Here is a 12,336-nt window from a genome sequence, read left to right as displayed (position 1 = left end):
ATCTGAGTGATTCCTTAAAATCACTGGTAAGACCAGTTATGGACCAAATTGCCAAAAGATGCCAGGTAGTGTTGAACTGCCTAGCGTACAAGGTTTTACCAAAATTTATGAAATTTTAACAGAAACCAAAAAAGAAAGATAAAAAGGCAAGAGACAAACCGCATCAACTTCGCCATCTGATAAGATTTGCATTCCCACATAGGTAAGAGCAATAGCCACAATGTATAGCAGAGCCGGCTGACACAAAAGAAAGCAAAGAATTGACATCCAATAACTTGAAAATATTTCTTTATGCCTTTAAAATCTAAAATTATATGTTATATGAAAATTGATATCCAATAATTTGAGAATATTTCTTTATGCCTCTAAAAACGTGAATTATGTCATATGTGCCATGATAGAGAAAGTACATACAATTGCCTGAGTATGCACATTTCAAATAATAATCAAGTTACCGTTGACAGTTGACACCTCAACTAGGTATAGAGCAGCAGTGGCAGCAGGTGTGTGTCTATATATCTATATATCTACATATGTGAGTATATATGTATGTATGTATGTATGTATTGACTAAAGTGGGTTATATACCCACCGATTTCATTAACAAAATAAACATAGCAAGTGACTGGTACCGCTACATAGATGATGACATAGGAGCAACTAGCAAAGCACACATATTTAAAAAAAGGATATAATACATTAACTCAGGGGCGGAATTAGAAAATTGAGATGGGGTGAAGGGGTGCTTAGTGCCCCTTTGTTTGTACATCCGTCCGCCCCTGCATTAACTGGCAGGAGATGCTCTCTTAAATTTTTTTTTTTTTTAAAGTCAGAGGCTTTTAGCCCTGAAATTTCATTGGATAAAACTATAAAAGAAGGGTCTGTGCATCCTAGTTATCTAACTAATTACAATTAATCAGTTCTCAATATAAGTGCACCTCCTCGTTACATTAGCCCTAGGTAGAGGTAATTAGGTAATTGCTCCTGCTGCCCCCTTTTTAGTTGTGACTCCTCTAAAGATTTTCGGGCACGTTTGATATTTTTATTTAGATAATATGCGGAGGTGCACATGGAAATAACCACGAAATTAAATTACCGGTGCAGCTTGTAACCAATTCATCCCAAAATTAGTCAGTATAAGCCCCCCTGTATAACCCAAGAAAGCACTTCTAAAATAGCGGTTTTCTTTTCCTCTTGATACACCAAAACGCAATACTAATGCCGCAAAAATACCTACAAAATAAAGAGATGGTTGTCAGTTCTACGTACCACAAACGAAATCTGAAGAAAGTTCTTGCAAACACAATGAGACCACTAAAAAATTATGCAAAAATGAAAAATAAGGAGACCATTAATGCATTATAGTTAAGTTATATTATGATAATAAAACTGACAACAAATAATGACACAATTCACTATTATCTAATTCCTTCTTTACAGATTAATATATTATATATGCATGTATAAACTAGGGGATATCTTCACACCGAACTTGTTTAACAGTCCTGACGTCCAAACTCCAAAGTCAGAAGTGAAAGCTCGACCGAACTTGAAACAAAAAGTTGTAGTGATGTCTAAACAATAGAGAACAGCAATCTTTTAATATGCAGAATACCAATAAATAGTTAACCTAATTTCTAGTAATAAAAATTTATCAAACTAAAATGCTCAAATAATATTGTTGCATTATTCTTGATTCCATTATTGGTGAACAAATAGTGATGCTAGACTTTCTTAATATAATTTTTTCAAAAAATAGGTAGAAGCCCTTCCATTATAATAATATGCAAGATACAAAGTTCAAAGAAAAGAAAAAAAGTAAGACATAAAAGAAAAACTATCCAACGAAAACCCACTGCCATGATAGGTCTCAGTAGCAAACCCGGCATCATCAACTAGACACTGAAACCCCTGTAGGGGCAGTATCAAGGTTTCAGCCTTATTCAATGACATCATTAACCTTAGGCAAAACACAATTACATCCAACCTAAACCCATCAAACAGAAACAAAAATCTTGCCAAGCAACATAATAGGCATGAAATAAACTGTGCCACTGAACCAAGCCAAAATACCAGTAAGGCACTAACATAGTGTGCTGGCAAAATAGGGAGACATCCCTTTATTACATATAGTAGAAAGCATGCAGATACTACCATCAACATAGCCTCTCTTTTTTGGAGGGGCAAAGATTGAACTGACTTTCTTAATATATAACTTGTTTTCTATTTTATTAAGTCTCTTCCACAAAGAGCAGAGACAAATAGACTGTTATCATGTTTAATAACTTGCTTATTTCAAGAAAGAAATATAAACATACCATGAATAATTATGCCACCAAGCATAGAGAAGGGGCGGCTAGCATCTGAGGTTGGAAAGAGAAGCTGGGAAAAAGAAATGCATAAACAAAAAACATCAATAAGATAAAGATAAACAACAGAACAAAGATTTTAAGAAACAGGGCTAATGGAAAAAAATATATACCTTGATGGGAGCATCAAAAGATTTAGCAGCACTAACCATAACTGGGGTAAAAAAGACCCACAAGATGTCATAGAAGAACAGTCCAGCCTATCAAATGAAAATCAAAGACATGGAAGAATTAAAATTGTAATCGGAAGTGAAAGAAGCTTATTTTAAAATAAGTAGAGCTCCAAAAATTAAGCGTGTCTAACACAATAAGATGCTGAGAGAGAGAGAGAGAGAGAGAGAAAGAAACGAAAATATACTTACGGAACATTTAAAGGTGGATATTATGGCAAAAATATATATCAATGAGTGATATCACTTAACATACTGGCAAGTATATATGTGAGATAACATACAGGCAAGTATATACGTGAGATACATTTGAGAAATAGAAGCAAAGAATTACCAGAAGAATAGCACTAGTTTGAAATGAACCCAAGGATAGCATCTCAATTCCCTGAAAAAGACAAAGTAAGATGCACAATTAGGTAATTAAAACAGAAACTAACCAATATTGGTACAACAATAACTAAGATTACCATATGCCTTGACAGCAATCACTACATTCTGTTAATTAACCTCACTATTTCAGGTTAAACACACACCACCAAAGAAGCAGGAAAACGAACACTTAACAGTACCATATTAATATCCCGGAATGGTACTGATGAGTGGTACCTGAATGCAGAAGGCAATGCCTAATATATTGTTAGCAAGCCAATGCTTTCTCCACGCATACCATACGCAGAAGAGTAAACCAGGTATTGCTGCCACTAACTGAGACTTGGTGAATTCCACCGAAAGCGCTACATTACAATAAACTATTATTATAAGTGAGTAATTACTTTACATCCTCTGGCAGTTTTGTAAATTTAGTCACTATGGGTATATAAATATATATAGGCGTACAGCCAACCCAACCTTACCTATTTAAGGTGTTTCAGAAACTAAATTTCACACATAGTACACACAAAAGAGACTTACAATGAAATATAGGGGCCTGCCAAGTGATTTGCTTCTCATTCCAGTCTTTGGGGAAGAAGCGCTTTAGGTAAGGCAGCATTGTCGCACTTTTGTGATAAATAGAAACAGAATTAATTCATAGTATATAGACTGATTCGTCACAAGTGCTAATTAATATCAAGGGTTTCTTCACACATCACTCAGTTTTTCTAGTTTGAGTTCGTTATTGCAAGTAGCACATGACAAATAGAAGTGTAACGATGTATTACGAATACATCATTCAAATTGACAAATTTGCAGGTAATTCTGCTTAGAATGTCATTTTTTTTGTTCAAATGAATTACTGACTAGAGCTATTTGCAACACCCCGCAAATATGAGCCCAGTTGGGTGTTTCCTGAATATAATATTTGCCCCTAAAATAAAGCAGAGAGGAAAAATCTTACGAGAGAGCAACAATGCCGAGAACAAAGAAATAGCATGTCAGAACCGCATTAACCAAATCTTTTGAGACGAACTTGAATAGGGGAGATAAAGATAGAAGCATCACGCTACCCACCAAACGAAACTTATTAAACCTCATTGCATGCTGATTTGAGATAGTCTCATTTGGCATCGCACTTATTCACTTCCCAGCAAATTAAAACAACACTGTCCTTTAGTTCGACTTTTATTGATCTTATAAAATACGTTAGCTTTATTTCACAACAATAAAAGGAAATTTAAATAAAAAATTGTGTCGACCTTCCTTGTTGGGTGCAATAGAGTGAGACTCAAATATATCCAGCTGGGAAAGAAAAATGCACGTCTTTCTATGGTTTGACTCAAGTATATCCAGCTGGAAGTTTGGCCATATTAGCACATGCCTTTCTATGGTTTGACAAGTATATCCAGCTGGAAGTTTGGCCATATTAGCACATGTCTTTCTATTGGTTTGGCCAATTTTGAATTGACTTGGCTAAGTCGGACCGGAATCCGCTGGCGACGATCCAATTTTGAAGCGAGTAAAGTGGAGAGCGTTTTTTCAGAATGTTCGAATGTAGTGAGAATAGCTAGAATTAATAGCAAAAAAGTTAAAAGAGTTAGACTATTTTACTTGTGGTTAACACTAAAAAGTAGTTAGCTATAATAACTTGCTATTCTTTATTTTACCAAAAAGTTAAGCTATTTTAAAAGTTTTTTTTTTTATTGTTTATTTTAAAAGTTGAGGTTGTTTGAAATAAGCTATTCTAGCAAAACGATTATCGGTTGACTCAGCCATTCAACCAATTTAATTTCGGTACGAGCTTCCCCGGCCCATAAGAGTCAGCTCTCCCAAATCCCAACTGCGTTGAATGGCCTTTTGACTTGGCGGAGTATGATTTTTGGTTTTCTGGCGTGTTGACTGCTGACACTTGACTATATATAGATTGACTATAGAGTAAACAAAAATGCCTTGCAGGATACTCCTAGCAGTCCATTACTATATACTGGAGATGTCCATTTTATTATTTTGCGCTTTTAACAGTTTTAACAAAAATGAATATATTTTAGTATATTATCCGAGTTTTTTAAAAATACCCAAATTTATTAATATTTTATTATAAATAACCAGATGTTTGGCAAAATTATATTTTTACCCAAACCGTAAGGAAATTTTACGGTTTGGATTAAAAATTCAAACCGTAAGATTTCCTTACGGTTTGGAATTTTTTTTTTTTTAGCCCAACTTTCCACCTCTGGTTAACATTTCAAAACACCTTCACAAATCATGAAAATTTACCGACATGCATTGTTGACTTCATAGAATAAGACTGTGAAGTTTCATACAAAATCTCAAAACAGATCGTGAGATATCGGCTCTCAAAAATTGCCTGAACTACTGAAAGAGTGCTTCTGAGTCCAAATTTGCACCTCTGATTAACATATCAAAACACCTTCAAAAATCATGAACATTTACCGACATGCATTCTTGACTTCATAGAACAAGACTGTGAAGTTTTATACAAAATCACAAAACAGATCGTGAGATATCGGCTCTCAAAAATTGCCCGAACTGTTGAAAGAGTGCTTCTGAGCCCAAATTTGCACCTCTGATTAACATATCAAAATACCTTCAAAAATCATGAAAATTTACCGACATGCACTCTTGACTTCATAGAACAAGATTGTGAAGTTTCATACAAAATCACAAAACAGATCGTGAGATATCGGCTCTCAAAAATTGCCCGAACAGCTGAAGGAGTGCTTCTGAGCCCAAATTTGCACCTCTGATTAACATATCAAAACACCTTCAAAAATCATGAAAATTTACCGACATGCATTCTTGACTTCATAGAATAAGACTGTGAAGTTTCATACAAAATCTCAAAACAGATCGTGAGATATCGACTCTCAAAAATTACTCGAACTGCTGAAGGAGTGTTTCTGAGCCCAAATTTGCACCTTTGATTAACATGTCAAAACACCTTCAAAAGTCATGAAAATTTACCGACATACATTATTGACTTCAAAAATTCATGTCGGTAAATTTACCGACATGCATTCCTGACTAACAAATGCATCATGTGTACCAACCAACTTGAAACAGTAGAACATTTGTTCAACTCATGCATCACGGCAAAACAGGTGTACCTCAAGGTGGCAACAGACCTACAGATCATTGTGCCGCAGGAACCAATACAAGCTCTGACAGAAGGAACAAGCACAAAAAGGACAAGGTCAATCATACTTATAACACAATTCATACTATGGAGAGAACGGTGCAACAGAACATTTAGGGACAGCGGGAAAAATTTCCAACAACTGACACAGGAGATCATAGAACAATGGTCCTTCTACTCAGCAGCAAGAGGAACAACCAGAGGAAACAATACAACTCAATATAATCTTAATTTTCTTAATATGTTTACTTGTCTTTACTTTACAATTTACATTCTCATTTCTATTTACTTTTGAAAGGCTCACAGATGTGAGCTTTAATTGTATCCTGTAAACGGCAGTTGCAGACTCCTGCAAAGGTATCAATACAACAAACTGATGCTCAGACATCAGTTTTTTCTCAAAAAAAAATCAACAATAAAGATAAACAACAGAAAATGATTTTAGGAAAAAGGGTTAATGAGACAAACTGTACCTTGATTGGAGCATCAAAAGATTTAGCAACACTAACCATAACTGGGGTAAAAAAGACCCAGAATATGTCATAGAAGAACAGTCCAGCCTATCAAATGAAAATCAAAGACATGGAAGCATTAAAACTAAATCAGAAGTGAAAGGAGGCTCTTATTTGTGAAATAAGCAGAGCTCCATAAAATTAGCACGGGTTAATAAGATACCATGAGAGAGATAAATGAAGATATTTTTGCCAGAATATCAACAATTGATATCACTTTACTTACCAGCAAAAAGCAAATATATAAATACATTTGAGAAATAGAAACAAAGAATTACCAGGAGGATTGCACCAGTCTTAAATGAACCCAAGTATGCATCTCAATTCCCTGAAAAAAGACAAGATAGATGCACAATTAGGTAATTAAAACAGAAACTAGCCAATATCAGTACAACAATAATTATGATTACCATATGCCTTGACAGCAAGCACTGCATTCTGTTAATTAACCTCACTAGTGCAATTTAGACACACACCACCAAAGCAGGAAAACAATCACTTAACAGTACCTTATTAATCAGTGGCGGATGCATATGTTGCATACAGGGGTAAATTGACCCCCATTCTTTTTCAAAATTTATGTACTTATGCATGAATTTATGTATAGTTTATTGACCCCCCATACGCAGCATACAAATTTTATATGATTGACCCCCATTCGTGTTTGACCCCCATAGCTTGAAAGTCTAGCTCTGCCCCTGATATTAATATCTCGAAATGATACTGATGAACTTAAGAAGGAATGTGGTACCTAATGCAGAAGGCAATCCCCAATATATTGTTGGCAAGCCAATGCTTTCTCAACGCATACCATACACAGAAGAATGTACCAGGTATCGCTGTCACTAACTGAGACTTGGTGAATTCCACCGAAAGCGCTACATTACAATAAACTATTATAAGCGACTTGCTTTACATCATCTGGCAGTTTTGTAAGTTAAGTCACCATAATCTACCTGTTTGCAAGCATATTAAACACAAAGCTTTTGTAGAATGTGTTTCAAAAATAAATTGTACACGTAGTATACACAAAAGAGACTTACAACGAAATATAGGGGCCTGCAAATTAAGTGATTTGGTTCTCATTCCAGTCTTTGGGGAAGAAGCGCTTTAGGGAAGGCAACATTGTCGCCCTTAGTGATAAATAGAAACAGAATTAATTCATAGTATAGACTGATTCGTCACAAATGCTAAAATAAAGGGTTTCTTCTCACATCACCCAGCATTTTCAATTTGATTTAGTTATTGCAAGTAGCGCGTGACAAATAGAAGTATAATGATAGTAATGCAGCATTCAAATTGACAATTTTGCAGGTAACTCTGCTATACAAATGTAAAATTTTTGTTCAAACGAATAACGGACTAGTGCTATTCACAAGTATGAGTAAAGTTGGGTGCTTCCTGAATATAAGTACAAAATATTGGAAAATATTTGCCCTTAAAAAAAGAAGAGAGAAGTGCTTAATTACGAGAGAGCAACAATGCCGAGAACAAAGAAGTAGCATGTAAGAACTGCATTAACCAGATCTTTTGAGACGAACTTAAATAGGAGAAGCATCGCACTTCCCACCAAAGGAAACCTCATTGCATGCTCATTTGACATATATAGTTTCCTGGTTGAGCATTATTTTTTAACCATTTAGTATAACATAAAGTTAACATAGCTTGTAATTTTGAATTTCCATCTCTCAAATTAAGCTGTTGAAATGACACTCATGTATGCTTCTTCCATTGATCACTAAAACCAAGTATATATCATATTTTGATCCGAAACATACTATTTCTGCCACTTGGTCCCAACAGATTAGTTCTCCAACGATTCGACAAGAGCCACTTAAACAAGTATTGAATGAAAATAACTCACTGCATGAGTGTCCTTTGACATAACGATAGCATCCGACATAAACAGTCAAGCATGCTGTCAATATTACATTCAAAATTTTCTGTTTCCTTTTCTGTTTCCGAAAATATGTTCACTCAATTCTCTGTTTCCTTTTCTGTGTTTTATATATGTAGCTAGTGAAACTAAGAGCTTTGGTTTATTAAGAATCGTCGCTTTTGAATCAGACGGTGTCAGATTCAAATTAGCCTCACCGATTGGGATGGTCGTAGGATCAAAACCAGATTCAGTGGCACGGAGATCTACAGCTTTCGTTAGAAATGGAGGCGATTATGTACGACCGCTTAACAAAATCAAACTGGGGTCACTGGACAATTATGGGCTCGATATAACTTGGACCAATACAACTAGACTAGCCTCCAAATTTGGGCCGTATGGTGCTTAACCAGACTCTATTTCATAAAACTGTCATGTTAGGGGCTAAATTTGTGCCGTGTTATAATCAGTCACGTTGTGACTTGAATTATATGTCGTGTGAATAAATTAAACTTTTACATGTTGTATTGTGAATAAAATTGAAAAGAATAGTCACACAATTACGATATATTAGTCACGTTATAATCACACGTGTTGTGTCGTACTATTTTTTTAAATGATAGTTATGACATTTGTATGGACTCATCATAAGACAAACGAGTCACAATACGTGATTGACACATATGCCGTATGATGTCATGTTGAAATCGTATCGTGACGTGGCATATCCGACTAAAACATAAATTTTTTTTATATCCCTATTTGAGAAGAATAAAAGCATTGGAGCAACATAATCCTACTTAATTATGTACAACATCAGAAGTTCACAACTAAGTTTCAATCTGGTGTTATAGTTGTGATGTCATTAGAATTGTAATATACGATATAATTAGTTCATTCAGATATCATTAGATTTGAATTAATAAATGGCTCAAATAAGCGTCCCATATAGACATATAGTTGTGTTCGAAATTTTTATAGCACATATGATTATATGAACTCTCACACAATAACTATGTCCAAAATTATGTACACATAAACTTGCGTATTATTTTCCTTAATAAAAAAATTAAAAACTAACATAAATAATAATAGTGATAAACTGATAATGTAACAATAGAAAATGATGATGACGTAGTGGGAGCAACGTACATCAACATTAATATACGAGGTATACTACGGAGGGCGTTTGATGGACATCAGATCTACTTTAGATTCAATAGACTTCAGAACCGTCCAATCTACTTTAAAATCTATATGCTTTACTTTAATGTGAGTATGCGTTGAAGTCAATTTTCATAAACACAGTTTTAGAACTTATTAATTGGACTCAAAAAGTTAATATGATATCCATTAAACTTCGTTTTCTACGATGTATACGAGAAGCTTCTCAAATAATATAAAACAATGTAAGAATAATATTTTAGTCCGTTGCGTTTTCTAGGATGGAATCTTGTATAATAGCTCCCTGATTGCAATCGAACCTAGTAATTATATAATTAAATTAAATGCATAAATCCGTTGCCAGCTTGTTAATCTAGCTAATTATAATTAAATTAAGCTCTACAGATTGCATCATAACAAAATTTATTTTATTAATGGAGAAGACTCAAAAAGCACATTCCAAGTTGCATGCATTACAGCTTAGAGGTGAAGAATTAAAATACTCTTATAATTTGTAGCATCTAAAGGGACTAATTTATTATACGTTCAGCCTTAGCATAATTAAACTTAAGAGAAATTTAGATATATACCCATCATAACTTCATCAATTAGATATATCCCTATTAAAATCTTAAAATTAGTTATTTTCTCATGTAAATTCACTTATATTATAAAGGGTAAATTTCGCTGGAGGTCACTAAACTTTGTTATTTATTACGAATTGGTCACTCAAGTTTGATTTGTCCATTTTAAGTTACTCAATTTTCTTATTTGTTCCAATCAATTCTCTCTATACTTTTTCATCCAAAAATTTAATGAAATATTCCTATTCCGTCCAAAAAATTAACGGAATATACTCATTCCCTCCAAAATATTAACGGAATTAGCATATTCCATCCAAAATACTAACGGAATTAGCATATTCCGTTAAATTTTTGGATGAAAAATTATAGAGGAACTTAATTGGGACAAATAACAAAGTTGGATGACTTAAAATGGACAGATCAAACTTGAGTGACCAATTCATGACAAATAACAAAGTTTAGTGACCTCCAGCGAAATTTACCCTATTATAAATATACCCACTTGTTACTTGAATCACTTAAAAATAAAAAAGAATAATAATAAACAATGAAAATGACATTTTTACCCCTAGCTCAAAATTCTGACCCAACCCTTTACCTTTCTCAGAATTGTTGTTATTTATCTCTTCAGAACCTTCAGTTGGTACCACTAGTACAGACCTTGCATTAGCACTTCTTTTCTCCAACCTTTCTTTATTTATTTTCTTCCTTCCGAGTTAACTCAGTATTTGAAGACTCACTGACAGTTGTTCCTTTCTCTACATTCTGATGTGAACCCTGTTCGTGCTCTCTCCCATCCAGTTGTATCTTCTCTCCTCGAGATTCCTTTACTGCCTCTGTCTCTCCTCCACCTTTTCTTTCTATGGAAGGGAAGTTTTAGCATCCCCTTTTATATTTGAAACTTAAGTATACAATTGAAGTCCTGATTTCTTCTTCTCTTTTAAATTATACTCCCTTGCTTCATCCTGCTCTTCTACTAGTGATATTAAACTGTTCTATTTGCTTAGTTTAATTAATGTCCATATGCCCAATTTACTTTAGGTGACAATTATTTTTCTTATTTATTATTCGATAGGAGTATGCTGTTAAAGATAACAGTTGCCTCTGGAAAAAAAATTCATCTTGCACTCCCTTTTGAAATGAAAGGAACGTGTGGTGGTCAATTTAATTTGATTTAAGAAAAAGCATCTTGAAAAACTATGCACGTTAATTCATTTTCCTATGAAATGCAGTGTCTACTTAATTATCTACTTGTGCCTATATGTATTATAAGACAGACTAGTGAAGGTAAGCAAGAAGAATCCGTATTCCCTCAAAAAAAAACAAGAAGAATCTGTATTCCCTCAAGTATTGCAGAGGATCACCTCACTTTACGGTTTGAGATTAAATCTCAACCGGTTTAGGATTCGGGTCACCATAGGGGGCTGTGTTTTGGGCTTTGAGATTCGTGCCAAGTTAAAAAGAATAGTCCAGATCTAGTAATGGTAAAAGATTCCCTTATCAGGTATTGGAAAGGATGTGAATTCAAGGAAGAACCGGGTAAGAAGGGAAAGTGCAAGGAAAGAGAAGGGAAGGAGAAGAGCACATGAAGGATTAAACTGTCATTTTATATTATAATTAATATTTAACTATAATTTTAAATGATTAAAGTAAGGAATGGGTATATTAAAAAATTTCTCTACTCTCATTTGCTTCCAATCTTAAATGTTACATCTCATTCAAAATTAACCGTCCAGAATAAAATAGAAGGGAAAATTGATTATTTGCCACTTCAAAACCTTTAAATTATAAAAATGTCATCCCAAAATTTGAAATTATAAAAATGTCACTCCAAATCGTTAATTTATAATTTTGCCACTTCAAATAATTAATGACTAAAATATCCTCTCTTCTTCTCCTGCCATGGAGATCAAATTAAAATGTTCGAACTTTCCAATATGTTATTCATATTAAAATGTGTTTGGAGATCAAATTTTATATTTTTTTGAAACTTTATACTATTTTTCATAACTTTTGAAAATCATTGTTTTTCCTGAATTTTTTTATTATTTTTTTATTTAATGAAAAGTTATGGTTTTCAAAAATTATGAAAAAATATTAAAAAAATTTCAGAAAATGTAAAATTTGGT

General features: G+C 33.8%; 1 protein-coding gene across 1 annotated transcript; it reads right to left on the bottom strand.

Moving 5' to 3' along the window:
* LOC144564035 (signal peptide peptidase 1-like) lies at window positions 1-4,046 on the bottom strand. The gene is made up of 8 exons (XM_078313528.1): window positions 3,876-4,046; window positions 3,452-3,537; window positions 3,146-3,273; window positions 2,874-2,924; window positions 2,483-2,569; window positions 2,319-2,382; window positions 1,097-1,233; window positions 1-237 (listed from the first exon to the last, which is right to left on the bottom strand). Exons 1-8 carry the CDS (start codon window positions 4,043-4,045, stop codon window positions 106-108), a joined length of 855 nt encoding a protein of 284 aa, XP_078169654.1. The 5' UTR covers window position 4,046; the 3' UTR covers window positions 1-105.
* Window positions 4,047-12,336: the final 8,290 nt, after the last annotated feature.

This window comes from Carex rostrata, chromosome 13 (genome assembly GCF_964058835.1).
Source record: "Carex rostrata chromosome 13, lpCarRost1.2, whole genome shotgun sequence".
NCBI classification, from domain to species: domain Eukaryota; kingdom Viridiplantae; phylum Streptophyta; class Magnoliopsida; order Poales; family Cyperaceae; genus Carex; species Carex rostrata.
The sequence above is the reverse complement of the archived record's forward strand: the minus strand, read 5'-3'. Positions and strand labels throughout refer to the sequence as shown.

What these genes read in the sequence shown, in the direction of transcription:
- LOC144564035 (XM_078313528.1), bottom strand. Translation starts at nt 4,045, where the DNA reads ATGCCAAATGAGACTATCTCAAATCAGCATGCAATGAGGTTTAATAAG. An exon ending in GCAGGCCCCTATATTTCATT is followed by an intron (nt 3,274 to 3,451) that starts GTAAGTCTCTTT and finishes ATTGTAATGTAG; the next exon opens with CGCTTTCGGTGGAATTCACC. An exon ending in ATTGGTTACAAGCTGCACCG is followed by an intron (nt 238 to 1,096) that starts GTAATTTAATTT and finishes CTTTTGTGTCAG; the next exon opens with CCGGCTCTGCTATACATTGT.